The 21,718-nt window shown below is 36.6% G+C and overlaps 1 protein-coding gene across 2 annotated transcripts in view; it reads right to left on the minus strand.

Moving 5' to 3' along the window:
- Nucleotides 1-238: 238 nt before the first annotated feature.
- LOC129359852 (gamma-aminobutyric acid receptor subunit pi) overlaps nucleotides 239-21,718 on the minus strand; it is a 56,730-nt gene continuing 35,250 nt past the window's right edge. Inside the window, exons 3-10 of one of the 2 annotated variants that reach the window (XM_055029778.1) lie at nucleotides 18,311-18,423; nucleotides 17,215-17,282; nucleotides 15,719-15,936; nucleotides 12,970-13,052; nucleotides 7,977-8,114; nucleotides 7,630-7,782; nucleotides 5,938-6,128; nucleotides 239-5,368 (exon numbers count right to left, since the gene is read on the minus strand). In XM_055029778.1, the coding sequence (XP_054885753.1) occupies nucleotides 5,009-5,368; nucleotides 5,938-6,128; nucleotides 7,630-7,782; nucleotides 7,977-8,114; nucleotides 12,970-13,052; nucleotides 15,719-15,936; nucleotides 17,215-17,282; nucleotides 18,311-18,423 (1,324 nt within the window). In that variant the 3' untranslated portion in view covers nucleotides 239-5,008. The remainder of the gene's footprint in view (nucleotides 5,369-5,937; nucleotides 6,129-7,629; nucleotides 7,783-7,976; nucleotides 8,115-12,969; nucleotides 13,053-15,718; nucleotides 15,937-17,214; nucleotides 17,283-18,310; nucleotides 18,424-21,718) is intronic. The other variant, XM_055029779.1, reaches the window with a different exon arrangement.

Raw genomic sequence — 21,718 nt, forward strand, 5'->3', positions numbered from 1 at the left:
TCTGTTTTCATTCCTTTCTGAACAGATATAATAAAATAAAGTATTTTCTTTTCATATCTGCTCACCAATAAAAGTATTAACAAAACAGTAATGATTATTACCAGCCTTTTTATGTTTCTTTCTTAAAATTACAAGTTGTTTTTGAAGGAAGAGTCGGTTCTTCAGCTCTCAGGATTCTTGTTAGGTGATGAAAAGCTGCTTAAACGCCTTCAAACAAAATTGGCAAAGCATCAACAAATAACACATTAAGCCTTTTTATTGCTATTATTCACATTCGTACACCAGGATATCATGCATAGTGGTATTGTTTATTTACAGTAAGTAAAGCAACTGGATGTTATTACTGTGTATAAATACATTTGAGAAGAAAATGTCCCGTAAAATAAAGTTGTCCTCTCAGTTGGTAGTTTATAACCGACCCATCCCCCACACTGGGGAATAAAAGGTCTCTATTTTTCTTTAAATATATCCCTCCAATGGCCCACTGACGTCCTTCAGCATCTTTTCCATCCAAAACAATGTTCATTCAGTGTTTTGAAAATAGGACCGGATGGGTGTTCTCTGTGTTGTGGCTCTTTGGCTCCACATTTACATGCATATGTCAAGCTTAACTAGCTCAGCAAAGTAATAATAATGATATTAAATCTAAAAAGTACATGTTTTCCAACATCAACAGAGAAGATGTCACTCACAGTTTGGGGTTTGAGAATTAACATTTTCTAAATTTTAAATCTCATGTTTGGCAATGAGCTTTCTACCAACCCAGTCCTCACAATTAGATTTTTACAGTGACTAATTCTGTATGTCAGACAAAAGAATGTAGAAGGAAAACAGATACACCTAAAACCATGCAGAAAGGAAAATAGAAACTGAAAAGATCCTATTTTTCATAAAACATCAGGCAAAAGAGACAACTGAAATGTTTGTCTGTAGACGGCAGACAGTGAAACAAATATAAAACCATGGAGCTAAAGCAGGTCATTACTGTACATTGACAGTTTAGCTCTCCTTGACAAACCCAAAATTAGTTCTTTAAAAATCAACTGTGATTTTAAGTCACCAACTTTGAATTCTTCACAGTAATATTGAGTAAACGGCAATAAATAAACATGCATCTCTTTAGTTCAACTGAATCCTGTTGTCTGAGTGTTGCTGTTTTCATCTGCTCGCCTACAACATGCAGTTTATTGTATTCTCCAGTGACTACAGAAACAATCATGGAAGATTCTTTTCAGCAAAGCATTTAAGCATTTGACACTAAAGGGAAAACTAACAATAATGAAAGCATCTTCTTTGGCTCATGTTCCTGTGAGCAAACAAACCAAGGCATTGTGAAATTGGGTTTGTTATGTTTTTACACCTACTGTCCAGATTATAATGTGGGGGCCACCACATTATAATCTGAACTGAAAGCCCAAAGATAAATTTCAAAAGTAAACAAAGTTAAAGTTAAAAAATAAAAAATAGTATATTTTATGATCCCTAACAGAATTATAAAATTGTTCTTCTTTCAAAGAGAACAAGATCAAGCATATCATTGTGATCACCAGCCAAATACTGGACTGGTTCCCCGTTAGTTGACTCATTGATGCTTGGGCTCCTCTACAATGCTGAAGGTGTTGCTGCAGCATCTTGTAAATGTTAGAAGCATGTCCTCTAAGTCCTGTTAGCTGCAGCTTTATGGATTCATGTCAGTCCAGTGGATTTAGATTTGGGAGATTTGGAGGCCAAGTCAACACCTCAAACACGTTGTTGTGTTCCTCAAACAAAGAAGATACATTCAGACAATTGCAGTGCTTCCATAAATGGGTGCACATGATCTGTAGCAATGCTTGGGCAGGTGGCGTCAAAGTCAAAGTAACATCCGTGAAGACGTTTTGCAGCAGAACATTGTTGTTATCTTCCTGGGGTTTTGTGTTCCCCACATCGCCAACTCATGCTCCCCTGGCCATTCATGGATAATTTATCAGATTGTTGGTTATTTCAGCACTGAATAGGCGTCAGCAGGGCAACACACTATGAAGGTCTATGCATTCTTGCCCCCTTCTATCAGAACTAGTATTAAATTAATCTGCAATTTGGTCAGCAATGGCTTTTCTGTTGGATAGATCCAGTCTATCCAGAGGACAGCCTGTACATGAATGACCCTGTCACAAAGTCACAACTTCTCCGTCCTTGGGCCACTAAATAGAGACTGGCCACTGCAGATGGGCATGTTGGATGCTCTGACCCAGTCACAAGGCCGCTATAAACTCAAATCCTAATGTTTGCCCATTTCCCTCTTTGCAACACATCAATTGTGGGGACACAGTGACAAAAATGTTATGCCTGAAGGGTGTACTTTTGTTCTATATTTTGTTCTGACCCTGTCACCATTACACTTCAATATGTGTTCAATGGACACAGTGGTTTCCTATTGTTTTTTTTCTGTGAAGTTGCTGCAAAAACACAATCACTGGCTACACTTAGAATGCTTTTTATGGCTTTTAAAATGGAATAAAGACGTTGTAGCCACTTGCTGCCCCATCATGGTTATGTTAGCATTTACTGGGACGGGATTTCTCCCTTCTTTGTAGAAGTTGAATCATAAAAACCAAGAAATGCTGTGCTGTTTTGTTTTTGTTTTTCACAGTGCACAGAGGCTTCCATCCTCTTTATTTTTGGGGGGGCGGGGCATTTCATTCCCATTCCACAAAGTCTGGCCACTTCTTTATGTTTTTACAAAAGCCCAGCGAGAAACAATTGCTGAAGCCACAGAGAGAAATACTGCATAAATAATGTATCGTTCACTATCTCACTGTACTTTAAAGTGTGGCAGTCCTGCACATCCACATGTCTAATTTGTTACCCTGTGGGCATTATCACCACAGTGTGAATTGGCAAAAGCTTAACTATCTACATCCAGAGCTCATGATATGGTGATAATGGTTTGTTTCTGTCTCTGTCAGGTTTTTTTCATACCACAGAATTGATTAAGAAGATAATATTGTTTCCTTTTCCACCTCAGTGGGGAAATTTAGTTCAATTTAAGGCGCGTCTCAGGAGACAAGATTGTAATTTACCACAGCGTCACATGAGCAGGCAGTGTTATTACAATAATAATATGTTCTAATAATATTAAATATCCCTAAAAAAGCATATTTGATCATTTTCTACTACTTCAAAAATGGTTTGATATATACAGTGGGAGGAGACACCTCCATTTTTAAAGTTTTTTCCACTTTCAAAGAATGGAGAGGTCAGTATTGTAAGAGACAGAATCAAGAAGAAAATCCAGAAAAATTCTGTACCATTTGTACATGAAGTTGGTGTCTTTTTTCAGTTTGGCACATTTATCCACCATTTATGCCACATAATTTATTTATACCTCAGGTATTTTAGGATGGACGATTTCTTACAGTTTCTTTTTATATTATGTGTTATTTAATAACATGTAGTGTATTCATAAAATTCAGAATGTGGTGTTTCTTAATAGGGAGTTTCAGACTCGTATGATGATTTGTGTAATAAAATCAGTTTATAAATGATTAAAGGCCACTATATATATTCATATTCTCATTAAAAACAAAAAATGCAAGCAAACAAAACCTGACTGCTTCGTTAAAAAATAAAAAAAAAGCAACCCACAGGCTGACAGAGAAAAAGATTTTTCCAGCTCTGACAGAAGCGATCATCCATTTGGAGAAAGGTTTAGCTTTTTTTTTTAACACACTCTATTATGGGTCTTTTCACCTCACAACTGCCATCTGTTTTTTCTTTTCTTCCTCCTAAATGTTGCAGAAAATAGAAGATGAAGTTATAAAATATCGATGATCAGTCCGTGACAGCAGAAAATCAAAGCGCTGTGGGAATTTGCTCTCACATAACAGCCCTTGTGAAATCTGTCACAAAGCCTTAAATCACAGCTCCATCTTAGCATGACTATATCTCAACTAGAAAGAATGCAATAGCCTTTTCCTAATTATCGATTGGTAAAACTGTTCAGACTTCTATGTTCTTTGATTAAAGACGGCCGTTTCTTTTTAGCAAAATAACTGATTTATTTAGAAAAACAGGTGAATCTAAGTATACAGATGAATCTAAGTAAATTAAAATATTATTAAAAACCTGTACGTATCATAGTGTTACTACATACAGTGATATATTTGTAGTCATTTCTGTTCATTTTGATTACAGCTACTTAAAACTCCAAATTTAATTTCTCAGAAATTTTAATATTACATCAGACTAATTACAGAAATCATAGCTACAATCTACAGATAGCAGCCTTGAAATTCAGGGCAAAGACTTCTAATTTGCAAGAAATAAAAACTTATTCCTATCAAGTTGGTTGAATTTTGGATCTCAATACATTTTTGGAAAGTTGTGTGGAAGGAAAAAAGTAAAGGTGCAGCCTTTTTTTTAGTGAAGCTGTTCATAAAACTATCTGTGGAAATTTCACTGATTTTGAAAAAAATACCATCCGCAGGTGTTGTTCCACCCTGTTTTGGCAGAGTCGTCTGAGCAACAATCAACATTTAGAGCACTTTATGCTTTCCACTGTTGACAAACAATATGGAGATCCTTATTTAGATTTCCAGAAAACTATCCTAACGTAATACTAATACAGACAAACGACTCCAGAGCCAACAATCAGAGTAGTTAAAAGATGTCATTAATAGAACGAGCTTCCATGCAGTTTATTCAAAAGAGCAGCAACCAATTACTGAGCATTTATATTGTAAATGGGGATCATTTTTACCAGACTGCTATTTCAACTATCAATAATATTCTAATTTATTTAGATGCACCTGTTTTACTTTTTTTAAATAAATAACTAAATAAATAGATAAATAAAAACAATGGTCTCATTTGAGTTTGCTACTTTGCGTATGAAACCAAATGTAGAAACGGTATGAACCCATCTCAGAACACACCTTGTTAATGCTTTCTGTACATACATACAGTAAAATACACTTCTTGTCCACATACACGCTTTGCCTTACACACTGCTGCTCTAAAGCCAATACTAGAAGTACAGATAATATGTCCAGTAGAGTAGGTTGACAATGACAAAAGAAAGGGGGAAGGTAACTCTGGAGTAGTTGTCTATGTGGTGGGGGTTCTCGATGTGACAGCAGCTTATAAAGCGGAGGATTTTGCGCAGTGTGGCAAGAGTGGTGAGGCACCAGTTGGTGGGTTCAGGAGGGGACACTTCAGGCTTGGGCTCACTGCCTGAAGGACTGGAGGGGCCGACGCTGAGTTCTGCCGAGGCAGGAGCCGGCGGGGGAGTGACAGCGGGCTCCTTGCGTCTCTTGGCTCTGTTGGAGTGAGTAGAAATGGTGGTGATGATGCCGTTCATGTCGTCGTCCATTTCGTGCATTTGGTACTGCAGGACAAAGGTCGAATGGAAGCACAAGATGGATTAGGAATTTGATAAGGGGCTGGATGGTTCCTTAACATGACTATTACAACAAAGGTGACAGAATGAGAGCTACATCATCCTTCACATTTACTGGCACAGTAAAGATGTATAAAAAAACCTTTTAACCTTTAAAACATACAACAAAAATTATATTTCCTGATCTTGCTAAATGCTAATTGCTAAATGCAAATCACCATCCAGTTGGGCAAAATTACCAATTACGATTTTTCCACCCTGAGATGATGGTGAGATGAAAACAAGTGGTGAGCTGAAAATACAAGAGCATAAATGGGGACCCACCAGTTGCTGTCGAAAGGCTGAGCAAGAAGGAACAGCAAAGGTTCCATAAGTTATTGCTATTTTCATTTTGTCCCAATTATTGTTTAATATGAGATACCTTTTTCACTATCATTTACATACTTGAAGTTAAAAGGTTTTTTAGTTTTTTTTCCAGCAGTGGCAGTAATTGTAGACTGTGTCGTATGATATTGAACATGAACAACGATGCTTTTAAATATATAGCAGAGTCTCACCATCAACATGTGAGCATCAGCATGAGTTAGAGTGCAGAAGTGGGCCACGGCGTACTCAATAAGAGCTCCAAAGATGAAGCTAAAGCAGATTCCCAAGTAGACATCGATGGCCTTGATGAAGCAGTTGGCATTGGGCAGCGATGTCCGGGCTCCCATCATCAGGGTGGTCATAGTCAGGACTGTGGTCACTCCTGTCAAACAATAAAATCAGCATTAATCTATAGAGATATATGATAAACATGTTGTTGTTCAATGACTGATTCAAACCCAAAAAATTCTAACAGCCAGAAATAAATAAATTCTCTTTTAATGACTAAAACGTTGGTCTGAACATTTCTGAAAACCGCTTAGTATCACATATGAAAGTATTAACTGTCTTTTCTCTTTCCATATTTATTATCATAGAGATTTATTCTTAAAGCAATGGTTATAGATTTGTTCATAAAAATGTCTACACAATGCGTTTTTTTTTCTGGTTTGCACTAGACTTTGCGTTTTATGAAATATAATCATAGAAAGGCACAATCTACTGGTGTGTGGTTTTCTCTTTTTAAAATATGCAATAAATTTAACACCAACAATGTAAAAGTTTCAGTCAAATGTAAGGAAAAAAAACCCAACGCTAAATATGATACATTGGAGTTTTATGCAGTTAATGTCCCTGAATGAGTAAACTCAAATTAATTTATAAAAGTTTAATTTTAAAATTTGAATTATCTATTTATACTGATGAAATGTTTAACAGTTCTAAGACATTTTCTCATGATCACATAGAGATATTCTATAATGTCTAGTCAACACTCAATCATGAAGGAATTATGGTAATTACAGTTTAATTCTCTAAACTCTGCAATTTGGACAATTTACAAAGTGTTAAAGAGAATTCAGGTGGTCAGTGGATGAAACATTAAACAGATAATTTAGCTCATTATATCAAACAAGCAAGATGGATTGAAAACTGGCTTGATTGTGAGGGTGCCATCCCACTTCCCCAACCTTCAGCTGTCCGTCTGGACCAACACCAACAAGAAAAAAGCCAACAAAAACAAAAAACCTTGTGTAAAATTTATTTTTACATGGCCGTATAAATTTAAAATAACAGGACTAGAGTAAAAGAAATTGAATGAGATTCTCTAAAAAATAACTACAGACATCATGACTCCATGTGCTTCGATAATTAATATTTTGTCAGCTGTTAAAAGTTAGAATGAGTGCAGTCAGGTGGGTTTCAGGGTTGCAATGCTTCGCTCAAACAAAATCAATTCAGAGAGATTTTTGAGATCAAACCTAAACCAAGATTTGACCTGACTACATCTGAAATTCGTCCATTCAGTCTTTCACTCATTCAAGATGGGCTGTGAACTGACTGAAGAGAGTCCAGAGGAGCCAGAGTTAAAAAAAAAAAAAAAAAAAGTTGTATATCTAGAATCATAGGCCACTTAAACTCCAGTGTGATGCACAAACTTCTGAACTTTAGGAGTTCAAAGAAGTTCCTCATCACATTTTTTTGTTCCTCATCACTTTTTTTTGTCATAAGTTTGTTTTCAATTAAAACAACAGTTCAAAATCTCATGAATTTTTTTTTTTTGAGAATAAAGTAATCTTCCCTAGTGTTTTGGAAAAAATTACAGATATAGCTAATAGAAAAATATTCTTGAGTCAGATTTGATGCAATAGCAAACTGATGAATACCTATGCAAATTCGAGCTGGAACAGAGGATAAGGAAATCCAGAAGGACACCCATGAGAGGACCACCAGCAGGCTTGAGGGGACATATGTCTCCAGGACGAAATACAGAATGCTTCTTTTCAGCTCGAAGTGAAAAACCAGCCTCGGGTAATTGCCTTCAAGGGAAGAGAGAAAACTTAAGAAATAGCAATAACAGAAAAAGATGTAGATGCTAATTTTCAGCACAGTTGAGTTTAGCAGAAGTGGCATAAAAATGTGCCTAATTGGTATAATTCAAAATATTCAAAAGTAAGGCACTTCTTTTAAGCCAAACTCAAACATTAGTCAAATATTTAGTCTTTGTTCTCACCTGTTTCATAGACAGCTTCTGAGACAGAAGTGTAGTGGTCCTCCACGGTGTACTGAGCCAGTTGGAGGGTGTCTAAGCCACTGACAGACTCGTTTCCTCGGGTCCAGTAAAACATGACGTCGTTGATGTTGTAGCCCCCTGAAAAACAGTAAAGAGATGAAATCTTTTCTCTTAAGTTTGTGTCTGTAAACCAATTTTTAATCCTTTGTTTTAATTATTTGTTTTATGACGTTATTGTTCATCTCTTTGGCAACAATGTGGGATGTGTTTCTTCATTTTATTCATAGGGTATCTGTGTTGTCATGCATGAGCTGGAATATTACATCATCAAATGTCTCTTTCCTTTCCTATATGATGACTTGTTACACAAATTCACATAAATAAATAAATAAATATGCTAGCTTGCACTTTGTAATGTGGAAAAATTTATTTATATGCACCTAAATAACTGGATATCCCTTTGAAATGTGGAACAAACCCGTAAACATGCACACATGAGCATTGGATCAGTGTTACAGCTGTGGATTTTATAGAAACAGAATAATTGATGTTTCCTTTGCTAAAGCCTGAAGTGGCAATGAGAGAAACAGCAGGGAATGTTAATGGCTACTATCTGTGCAATGTTCTGATCTTATTAAGACTCAGTTGTTTAGGAATTGAGCTTCACAGTGGGGGCCTGGTAAACTGGGCATAATGCTAAATATCTGCAACAGGAAAGACGTTCGAGGGAAGCAAAATGAACTTCTGAAACGGAAGACCTCAATTTAACATTTAAAAGTGAATCTATTAGAGTTCAAAAAATAATTAATTGGTGCTTAAATGTTTTCATTTGTTGCAGAATTTCATGCAAGTGATCGGCCATGTGATGCAGACCCATCAAGACATTTTGTCACATTACGACTGGGTTTATTGGAAGCTGTGTAGAGTGATAAAGAAGAGATAAAGTGACAAAGAAAGTGTGAAGTGGAAGGAAGAAGACACGTGTTTCTTCAAAACTTTTAAAGCAGCATCATATCTTACATTAGCAGCTGGTCAGGTGGAAGTTTATATTTCAATAAACCTAAACATGCGGCCAGAACTACTGGAATGATTTAGATGAAAGAATATTCGTGTTTCAGAATGTCCTAGCCAAAGTTCAAATATGCACATTAAAGTGATGTGCATATTATTGCAACACTGATTCCAATCTTACTTAGTTTAATCTTTTTTGTAAAGACAAGTAGGAAAAAAGTCTAGTCTCTTAAAATGCAAAGCAGAGAAATACCCCTTAATATGGTTCTGCAAGCACTGAATCATGGGGTATAGAATACATTTGCATGCCACACTTTTCAGATGGATATTGTTTGGTTCTTTTTTAAAAAAAATAACTTTTTCTTCTACTTTACAATTGTGAATTATATTGTGATGATCTCTTTCCTGAAATGTAAATAACACACAAGCATTGGAGTTTGTGGTTATAATGTGACAGAGTGTGAAAACGTTCAAAGGTCTGCGAATGCAAGAGACTGTACTTCTGTTCCTTCACTTATTCAAAGATGGCAAAAGAGTGCAACAAGATCCGAGTGAGGAGCATCACTCTTACCTCGAAGCATAACACAAACAGACAAAGCATGCATATAACACAGCGCCCTGGAGAACAGAGATAACCCAATTAATTATTGTTCAAAGAAAGCCTGAAAATAATCAGATGATCAAAGACAACAGTCGTGTGTGAAAGGGTTTACTGTAGCAGCATATAAGTCTAGTATTGTAAAGTTATAGGAATCATCATGTGGTTGATTTTCAGTTCTAAAAGCCAGACCTGCTTATTTAATGAGGTTAAAAGTCTCAGATGCATTTTCCAAATGTATCTGCAGAGGGAGTAAGAGAATAAGAACTGTAGTTTGAACCCCAATGATCTCCTCTCAGACGAAGCTGAAACCAGTAGGTCTGTTAATAAACTTGTATCCTCAGAAATACAAGTGCTGCAAGAGTCTTCACCTCACTTAACCCAAAGTCATGGATTGATGACATTAACCCTCATTACCAGTTAAATGTGGGATACGGTAGACTTTGATGCCTTCAACAAATCACAGTTTTGTCTCAAACCGTGATTCTTAAAGGAAGAACTGATCAGTTTTTTGACCTGCAGCATTGGCACGACACAGGAAGTTAAACGCTGGCATGGAAAAGTCGACCCCTCAGTTCCAGATTCTAACAAAAGACTTTGCAAAAGGTGGCATCCAGCACCGACATTTTATTTCAAGCACTACAAAAGAATGGCACTTTGTTAATGTCTGTTGCTGCCAAGAAGCATTAAATATTTTACTGCATCCTAATTTAAACACCCCACACACTCCCACAACAGCACTGCCTTTAAAGCTTCCTCCTGCGCAGAGGATCCAATTCTGGCATGGCTTTAAAAGAAATAAATCCTCGGATATACATTTTCATAAAGAGACACCGGGACAGCTAGAGGAGGACAGGATGTGATATAGAAAAGAAACCGAACATCCGGAAGAGATAGAAACAGAATTGAGAGGAGAGAGGAAAAGATAAAGAGATATTTAGCCAAGAATTATTGAGGGTCCAGAGGAAGAACCCTCTCCTCTCAGTTACCTGACTTTATCCTTTAAATGTCTTTCTGTCAGCTAAGTGGCACTGGAGCTTGAGGTAAAGGTTTTGTGTGAAGCTGAGGTCTTGGTTGGCTTCTGGCAGGGATCAGACTGAGCCTGGCCTGGCTGGCTGTCATTTTACAGAAAAAAAAACAACAAAAAAAAAAACAACTAAAGCAAGCTGGGAATAGAAAGTGGAGGAAGATGTATAACATATTATATCCACCATGTCACCAAAGAATGCATCTTCTTTCAGTCAAAATAACGTTTTTATTTCAGGTACTCTTTACTTCATGACCCCATATAAATAAAAAAATATATATCTACACTGTGTTCCAAATTATTATGCTCAGCAGATTTTCTAAACATTTTATGGATTATAAAGAACTGCAAACAGTCATTCTTTGAACGTGCAGCACTGAGGGATCACATGTACTAAAAAACTATTTCAATCGAAAACATCTTAACAGAACGAGTTACACGTCAATACTTCTTTGATATCATCTGCACAATTCTTGCATCCATTGAACTTGTGAGTTTGTGGAAAGTTTCTGCTTGAATTTCTCTGCAGGATGTCAGAAAACCTTCCCAGAGCTGCTGTTTTTACATGAACAGTGTCCCACCCTCAGATCTTCTGCTTGAGGCAACTCCAAAGGGCTCAATAGGGTCAGAGGTCAGAGGAGGATGGTGACACACCATGAGTTTCTCCCCTTTCATGCCCATAGCAGCCAGTGACACAGTGGTATTCCTGGTAGCATTAATTGTCATGCATGAAGATGATTTTGCTACTGAAGGTACAGCTCTTCTTTTTGAACCATGAAAGAAAGTGATCAGTCAGACAGTCCATATACTGTCAGTTAAATCAGTTAGGGTAACACACTAGATTATTTATTTTTTGCAAATGCTAGAATAATAAGAGGAAGTTTTTTTTTCAAGAAATGCTATTCTGCAAAATTTTATCAAGTTTGTTTGCACACCTAAAAAATAAAAAACTAATTTGTTAGTGAATTTTCAGCAAGATTTAAGAGCTTGTTTCAGGAAATAATTTCCTAACATTTAACCAGTTCCACAGGCAGATTATTTCACTCCTAACACAACGTTTTGACTCCTAATTTTTAATCAATTTGAAATGAAAACGACCTCAGCAAAGTACATGAACTTTCTGAGTGATCACTTTCTCCAAATTTAGAAGTTTAAAGATATTTCAGAAATATAAGCTAGAATTGCTTTTTGAACTGTATGAGTTGGATCATAGGTTGCATGATGGTGCACCCAAAGAAAATGATTTATGCCTAAGCATGCTGGCAAACTTTAATCCATCTTTTTGTGTTGCTTCTGAAGCAATGGCTTCTTCCACCCAGAGTGGCTTTTCAGACCGTGTTGGTTCAGGATAAATTTCACCTTTAATGACCATACTCTCACAAACTAAAGACAGCAAGGTCTTACACATATTTTTCTTTTGTTCTGGAGTTGGTATGCTTATTTCACACCAAAACATGAAAGAAGGTGTTTTCAGAGATGAATACACAACTTTCCTCATGCAAAATGCATAAATTAAAAATGATTCATAATTCAATTAATGCACACCAGCCCCACAGCACCATGCTATGCAGAGACGAAGCAGCTCTACACTTCGCTCCCTCCTCGCCTTGTCTCTGAGGCAGAGGGGGAAGCACTGTATGATATGTGAGGCTATCAGTACAGAGGGGAGCTGAATACAGAAATGCATCCCACACTTTTAGAAGTTTCAAAACCGTGTCTACTGATCGTTCCACTTACAGAGGATTATGTTGTTCTTTGTTTGGTCTGTCACAGAAAGCCTGAGTGAAGTACATTGAGGTTTGTGTTTGAAACAGGAGAAAATGTGAGAACGCACTGCTCTGCAAGGCAGTGAAGGTGTGGCTGGATAGACACTGTTTGTGCTTTATCCGTGTTAAAGTAACATAAAAGCCTTACGCTCTGTCAAAGTTTAAAGGGTTCCTAAAGCTTCACAGAAAGTGTGTAGCTTGTACTTTTTCTACTCAGCAACTTTTCACTAACAAAGTAGATCATTTTTATGCGCAACCCTCTGGCTTTGTGTTTGTTTGTTGTTGCTTTTTTTAAATCGGAGTTGGCTGTTCCAGTGCCAAACACAACAAATTATTTCATTTTTACCTAAAATGTCCCAGTTTCCAATGCACTGTGACATCAGCTGTTTTTATTTTATTTTATTTTGTTTTTTTGCACACATGGGCAAAGACTGCACTTGCTTTTGCAAGCAATGTCGAAGATGAGAGAAAGTGATGCGTTTGATCACTTGTTTTGATCTCATTCACTTGAAATCACACCCACCCACCAACTCTATGTCCCTGCTTCAAGAAGCATGGCTCAAATTTTCTTAAAGAGTGAAATGTCCTTACAGCTCTCTAGTTGTAATGTGCAGGTCTGCTTGTCCATGGGGTACTTCGTCAGATCCATGTTACATGCCACAGTAGTGGTGATCCTGAAGAAAAAAGAATAACATGTTTTTTTTCTTATTAGAATCCATATTGACATTTGTCTTTGATGGGATGATAGTTGGTGTCACTAATCAGTGATAAACTCATCAAAGGCTCTCATTCTTACCACAGAACATGAAAATTATGAGATGCATGGAATGAGAAATGAATCCTATGGCATGTTAGCAAAATGTATAAAATTCAAAGCAAAATGTAATTATACAAAACATTAATTAAAAAAACCCAGCAGAAGCACCAAATTGATCCTAATTGTATAACAGCAACAAGCAGATCACATAATTCATATCAGCCACATTAGACATCCCTAAGGCATTTATCAATATGTTACCACAGAGATGTTATACAGCTAATTAGATCTGTAATTATTAGGCATGGAGAGGCACTGCGATGGATGACATAATGCAGCCATGACGCATCATTTCTGGAGGCCTTCATTTTTCATCTTTTCTTCAGAAATAACTGCATCCAGAGCCATACACAGCACTCTGCACATGCACAACAATCCACATGGTTTAAAGGTATATTTTTTCATTTGGTCAAGATGTTCATCAACTTTTAACTGCCAAAATTGGTAAAAAAAAAAAAAAAAAATATATATATATATATATATATATATATATATATATATATATATATATATATATATATATATATATATATATATATATATATATATATATATATATAATGAAAGAGAGTCAAATTATCTCAGACTAAATATCCTTAAAATGGAGAATGTTAAGAGTTGTTACTCAACCAAGCTTTTCACAGGCAACGTTATTTATATAATAATATTGACATATTTCTAAGTTATTAACGCCCATGAACTTGATTAAAACAACTTTTTACTCTGATAATTTTTCAGCATATTGTAACATGCAATCTAATATGCATATTAGATTTTGTTCAGAGCAAAATTCTGTTACTGCAATGAAGGACTGACCAGTAAATAGCAGCATTAACCAGTGAAACTCCAGTGATTTATAAGAACCTTTCTGCTTTCATCATCCACATCCCATCTTAAGATTTTATTGTGATAAAATTTGTTTATCTTTAACTTGTTGTTTATCAGTATTTTACCACAATATATAAAAGGACATACATAATCTAAAAAATGGACCCAGCGCCTTGTTAAAATCCTTCACTTTTAACTGCTGGGAGTTTCACAACAATCACTCTGACATTTGTAGCTCTTTCCCTCCTGGCCATCAGTGAAACACTTAGCACAGTTGTCCTTTTCTGCTTTTTTCTCCAGCATCATACTTTTCTCACCTCGCTCTGTCCCCTTTCACAGCTTGAATCCCCAGAGGTCGCCATGCTTCTCCTGACTTCCTTTTCTTTCATTTTCTTTGCTTTTGCTTGTTTTATTTTTGCTTGTCCTATTGAGCTCCTTTTCCCTCAACACTCTCTGTGTCACACTGAGGTGCAGCGAAAGCACGGTTTCCTGTGTAAAAGCAATGGCCCATGAAGTCAGAGCCAACCAGATGGAGACGGGTATCGACCAGGCTTCAAATGGAGTCATCTTGTCCTCAATGCACACCGGTCTTAAAAATGAAAACACCGATCAAAACTTTGACGGGAAAAGTTCACATTTTCTGTTTTTGAAGATAAGGTTTGGTGCACACAGGGACAACGTTGAGACACCTGGATAAACCATTTAAACGCACGCACAAGCAGTTACTCACCATCCAACTTTTGCATTTTTTGTTTTCTTTGTATTTATAACATGTATGACTAAGTCAAAACTGAAGTCAGAAGTGTTGCATTTCCTTCATCATTTCTATACCTGCATTGTTGGGAAATAGAAAGTACATCCCTTCATGATTCTCATGGTTTAAGTATCAGAGCATGACAAAAATAGTCTCTTTAACAAAGTGCTTATTTAGATCTAAACTCCAGTACCTAAAGATTCACCACATGTTTCCAGTATAATTATAAATTCAACAAAGACAAAAGGAAAAAGCTTCTGTGAAACTATGTGCGTCTTTTCAGGAAGATACAGGACAAAAAGTAAAATGGTCTTATTGGATTTAAACTGAACTGCACAAAATTTTCTAAAATAAACATTGTACTGATCTTTCAATCAGTCCCTTTGTGTTTATAGTCACTAATCAAAGTGTAAAATTATTTTTGCTTTTTAACACCTAAAGTTGAACTCAAATAATCAGATTGCTTTTTTAGCATTTCTTGATACATAAGACTCTAGAATTAGAAACATGGTGTACTTTCTTTCTCTTATCGTGTAATTCAGAATATCATGAATGTAATGTTGACACTCACACATCACATATAACTGAAAAATGTACAATGTGTGTACTTGGCCGAGAATATTTAATAAGAATGGCAAAAACTGCCAAAGGCTTGTCATTCACACAACACAATATCTGCGTTACACATCCAAACAGGACTTGGTGTTTCTCACACTATCCACACATCAAGAGCTTCTGGACTCAGACAATCCAATAGTCGAGTAATAGCGTGATATAACTCCCAGCATTGCAATCACATTATCTCAAATTCAGCCCACGCTTCCTCCCTCAGCCTGTTTCTTCTTGATTCTCTGGCCTACTTTTCTATTATCTGCTGGAGCAGAAGAAGAAGAAAAAACGAAACAAAACAAATGACCGACAATGCTTCTTTGTTAGCCCACCTCAGAGCATAAAGCACGGTCCCATTGGGGAAGATGCGGATCAGTCGGTTCTCCACGGTGATATCATGCAGGAAGGATTTTTTGGAGTCAACAATAAAAGTGTCCGGCACCCAGAGAAGCTCCACCAGACGCCCGTCGAGGCTCAGGCTCTTGTTGCCCTCAAACACCAGGCGCTCATCCGTCCAGCGCTGGCGGAGAAATATGGTGGCCGTGTAGTCCTGCAAGAATTGGGAGAAATATTTCATCAGGCAATTTCAACAGGCATGTCAACAAGAGGCTGACAGTCATGTTGGCTGCTTGATTTGTATGGATGAAATCGGTTCCTGGAGGCCCTCTGTGCCTGAGGCCACAATCATCCACTGCATAGCTTCAAATCAGCAGGTCTGTCCGAGTTTTTGAAAAACAAGACTGACTTTCTGGGCAAAACACTGACTCAGTGCCAAACATGATTAAAGGATGCAATATTTTCTTTAACTTTTTTATTTAACAGATGGAAATCTGAAACTTATAGATCTCATATATATTCAACCTCACTTATCACATATTTGGTTAATTAATTTTTTTCTTGCAAAACAATTTAATGTCAGATTGGATCTTAGAATAACTATATTCAAACCACGCAACATATTGTCAATACAGTGTAAGTCTGAACTTAGACTTGGGTCATTTTAACACATGAATACACGCTGTGACGTAAAGTAGCTCTGGGTTTGTGCTTAGTGTTGCTTGTTGGAAGGTAGTCTTCAGTTATAGTCTCTGTTGTTCAGAGAGATATCACCTTTCTATGAGTTTTTCTTGATCCCCACACGTATAATTTTGCATGTCTAAGCAGGGTGTTAACTGAACAGAGCATTTTATTCCACAACTTTGCTGTGTCCCCCACACGGCCAGCAGCAAATTGAAAATAGGACTTTCACAGCTTTCTTTTCACAATGGTTTTCCTCTTGCCAGTCTTCTATAAATCCCAGATTAAGGGAGTGTTCAACTGACAGTTGTACTGTCAAGAGATTATTTCACCCGAGGTGTAAAGGTCTCTAGCTCCTATAGAGTTACCATGGGACTCTTAACTATTTTCATTTTATCTTTAATTTTGATGTGTCGTGTAATGGATCTTTTTTCTAAATCCATTTATCCATTTCTAAATTTGTAAAAGTGTGGTAGTGGTCCCCTTAATTAGACTCGCTGTAGATGCAGGAATTGTCCGTGCAATGCTTAATTGTTGTATAAATGTCATTGTAACTGTTGGTTTGAATGAAAAAATATATGCATTCAAACATATATTTTTTGAATGCGTATAGTTTTGAGTTTTCAGACTCAAAACTACTGAAGTCTTGAGTCTGAAAAGAGCCAGCAGTGTGGATTCACCACTTTGTGGGTTCATTTCAGTTCATTTAATTTACGACACAGTGGAACAAAACAAAGCAATAATGTCCACAACAAATGTTTGCATGTAATACTAAATGACTTATGTATTGATTATAGAGTGAGTATCTTACCATGTTAATCTCAGAAATGGTGTCAATGCTAGCGATGTCCAAACTCATTCCCACCGTCACAGGACCATCTTCAAAACGAAGGTAACACTATTACTTCACATTTAGACAACATAGACATTAACATTTTGACGATTTTGCAAATGTTTTTGTCAAATGTGTTTGGATGATAAATAAAAAAAATATACAGCCTTTAAGTCTGTAGTGTCAAAATAGACCACTATTCCAAAAAGGTTGGTCTATTTAGACTTTTGTTTTTCCTGCCAGGCAGATATAATGTCTGGTGCTACTGATGACATGTTTGTAAAATTACATTTCACTAATTAGCAAAATAATTTGAGATTTAGTCAATGCCTGAAAACTCAATTATGGTCTATAGAAAATATTATATGCTAATAAATGAAAAAAATAATAATCCCCGATAATTTATAAACATAAATCTAAAGTTTTAAGTGTCTGACAATGCTTCTTTGATAAATACACTTATTTTGAAAGGGCAGTATTGTGTTTTCTAGAGACATTTTATAGCACAATCAAATAACTATGTTAACCTCAGTTGTAAAAATGCCACATACATCAAATATGACTTTGTAATTTAACACCTTGAAATTGTAGAAAAGTAACTCATATAATTAGCACAGTTCCACCAGATGTTTGCTAATTGCTTCTGGATAATCTGAAGGAGAAAAGAGAGTCCCATTGGCTGCCAGGAGACATTAAAGGATTTCTCAAACATGCATGAAAAGACCAAGGCAACACTCTAGGCATGATTTTGGTGAGGGAATAATGTCATAACACGACACAAAGCTCAAAAAAGAAAATTTTACATAATACTGCCCCTTTAAATCATTTCACACATTTTTTATCTGCAGAGCCAGTACCTCTCTCTGTGTGTTTCCATTTTAATGCATTCTCTTTTCTTTACACCTGGATTTCAAAGAATTCAATTACATTTGAGTGTATGAACGGAGGCATGAAATACTCAGCAAGGACATGCAAGCACAATTCTACAATTTAAACTCCTCCCATTCCCCATTACACCACCATCCTCTGACTGTTTTGTCATTCCCACATCTGCATGTCTGTGCTGTTTCCTTACCGTCAAAGAAAGGCCTGAGATACTTGTTATATCCTTTCATCAGCCTCTGAATGGTAGGAGGCAAAATCTCTCCTTCCTTCACTTCTGCGTTGAGCAGCGAGTTCTCTAACAACCTGAGAATAAAGACAGAGACAGAGAAAGGCTGAAATAAACGACAGGTCTCAGTTCTCCTCCCCTCTGCAGGTGGATTCTTCTTTGACGAATCCGTAGGGTGTCAACTGAGTTCCCCTGCCAGACTTAAAGGGCTGCTGAGCTGCAGATTAAAATGGCATCACTGAAATGGAGGACATGCTAAGAATAAAAAATAAATATCTTCAGGCAAATATAATTTAACATAAATTATTCCCTGGCCTTGGTCTGTTTTTCTGTCCATTTTTGTCTTTTATATGGTTGCTTTCATGAGTTTTTTTTTTTGTTCCACTTTCCTCCCTGAATGCTATCCTTACAGGCACATTGAAGTGTAGGAAGAGGATAATATTGCTTGCAATTTGAAGCAGGAGAACATTCCCAAGTGATGTGTGTGTGTGAGAGTCTGAATATATATGTTTGAGTGTAAATCACACCCTAAATACAGAGCTGCTCTGAAGAAAGAAAAAAAAACCCTGAGGCACGTGCCATGATGTAAGAGAAGCTGAAGCAAGACAGATCAGGCCATGTGCGCAAGCTGAAAAAACATTCACCTCCCCCCACTGGCAGCAGTCCCCCCATGTCACTTGTGAGCCGATGTATGAGAGGAGGAGAGCAAGCACTAAGCCTTAAAATGGGTACAATGTTTGGAACTCTTTAATATCAACCCCAGTGTGAGTCATGTGCATTTACAGCGAATATGCCTTAATGTATGAAAGCTTTACAAATTAATTGATGTAATTAAATCCCATATGATTTCAACGACTGTCACCCGCAAATTGCAGTGATTGTTTGCTTTGCTTCTAAATGTGCATGTAAACTTTATCCACCATGACCCTCAGAGGGGAAGCACATACAAATGCTGTCTGGATCGATTAATGAAGTGGCATAAGAAAATAATTTGGCAAAAAAGTTCCAAAGAATTCACAGCCATATCTCAATAACTTGGAGTAAAACTTAGATTCAAACCCTCCTGTTGTCCTCGGGTCATGTCGACCGAGGACAAGTACTTAAAAAACATTTTTTTAATTGCAGCTGCATACAGCAAGTTTAAATCTAACAGTCCTGCATCAGAACTACGGTGTTCATAACTCAGATGGAATTTTATGCTGAAGCAATTTAAATATGAACTTGACGGAAAAAATAAACCAGGCCTCGGGTCAAAATGACCCAAAGACAACAGGAGGGCATATTAAGTAAAACACATATCAATAAAACTTTATTTTCAAATTGGAGATGTTTTCTTACCAAAAGTTTAGACCATGCACTGTGCAGCCCCAAATCACGCCTGGTGTAACTTCCCTTCACAGTGGAAGGGGCTCAACAATCCTCTCAATGTGTGCCTGAGCTTCGCATACTTTTTCCTTCCACTGAGCATTCCAGTACCATACTTGGATACAGCTCTCTCTATTAGCAGCATTTTTTTAATGCAAATCTTATTCTGATTATTTTGAAATACAGTCTATATCCAAACATAAGGAGCAAAACTATCTCACACTGCTGCTGCTGCTGTACTTCACCGCATCAGTTCAGATCTGTATGTATTTTGCTAGTTTGTTAGATAAAAATCCAGATAGTTTTGGGTCGTACGGCTTTGACTTTACAGATTTCCAAGTAGAAACGCAAAGAAAAATCAGAGAGACAAAAAAAAAATAGACCTACTGATGTGAAAAACTAAACCGATAGTTAAATGTTCATTCTTTTTTGTGATAAGATGATATGATTCTATGTGCAGGAATTGAAGCATTTATTTTTATCACTGATATTTTAAAAATCAATACAATCAGTAATACCGCATGTAGATATTGTTGCAATCATTTACAGCAAAAATAAGCATTCAGATAAATGTTAAAGCCCCACAACTTCAACACAGCATCATTTACATTATTTGTTGCAATCTTATTACTAAACAGCACACAATAGCTGCATTCATTCAAATTTTCCATTATGCTTTATTGTTGCTCTCTTGGTACCAGGAATGGAAATAAATAGCTAAATTACAAACAAAAATGCTGTGCAAGCACATTTAAAAAAAGGTTTATCATTGTTACAATAATTCACAATTCATATTACAAAAAAGGAATTTCTGTTAATGAAAAATAGTGTGAGCATTTCTAATCTCTTTCCAAAATCACATGCAATATTTACAAATAAATGAGGCATGAGTGAGAGCAATCACTGACTGCTGTCACTCTCTTTTCCCATATTTTTTTCAATAGAATATTTTTCTCTATTTTTCGTTGTTTTTCAGTCACTGTATCGTTTTGTTTTGTCCCAATTGAAGCCTCCTGTGTCTCATCACTCTCTCTCCTCCTCTCTGTTTTTGTGTATATATATAGTCCTTCTCAGTCATTTTCAGTCTGCTTGCCTGCCAGATTTGTCAGCCTCTTCACCTGCCTGCTTGTTTTCCCACTTTTATTTTTGGGAGAATTGTTTTGTTTGCAGCTATTTATTCCAACGCCTTTTCTTTGACGTTCTTTTATTTATTTATTTTTTTCAAACGTAACTGCGTCTCTGTCCTTCTAAACTCACATAAAACAAAAAAAAGGGAAAATATCCAGTTCCTATCACTCTGAATGACAACAGGAAGTTTTTATTTTTCTTGGGCATAGCTTCTTTACCTCCCTGTTTTTTTGTTTTGTTTTGTTTTGTTGTTGTCCTGAACTGGACGCCCGAATCTTTAAACCCAAACTTGAAATCACAGTGAGGAAAAGACACAGAAAAAAATAATACTTTTTGCCAGAAATCTCAACTTGTTTCACCTGACTGTGTCAAATCAGCTAAGATGGGGGGTGCCTCCACCTTGACAGACTGATGCTATGCTGCATAAAGTTCCACTCACATGGCTGGCAGCCTGTTGTTTCAGTTGGCGGCTCTTTTGGATGGGGAAGCCGTGTTAGTAATGGTGCTGCCTGCATTCTGCTTCTCGTAAAATCAATCTGAGTGACCCTGTTTGACCCCCCTGATTCCCCACACAAATGTATGTGTGTTTGTAATAATAGACATGCAGGGGAAAAATGTAAATTAAATACATATGTACGCCATGCCACTAAAGAGATCCAAACTATACAGATTTATATATATTTTTTTTTTGTTTTTTTTTTACATAAAATCACAAACAGAAACATAATTGAGTGTGCTACCACATAACACACTTTCTAATGGATGAAAAACCAGGGTTGTCAGATAATGAGATGCAGCCTCCTTTTTTTTTTAGCAGAATGTCCACAAAGATCTCACTTCTCCTCTCATTCTGTCCATCTCAGTAAATCCCCAGACTCT

Source organism: Poeciliopsis prolifica, unplaced genomic scaffold (genome assembly GCF_027474105.1).
Source record: "Poeciliopsis prolifica strain line A6 unplaced genomic scaffold, Auburn_PproV2 SCAFFOLD005, whole genome shotgun sequence".
NCBI classification, from domain to species: domain Eukaryota; kingdom Metazoa; phylum Chordata; class Actinopteri; order Cyprinodontiformes; family Poeciliidae; genus Poeciliopsis; species Poeciliopsis prolifica.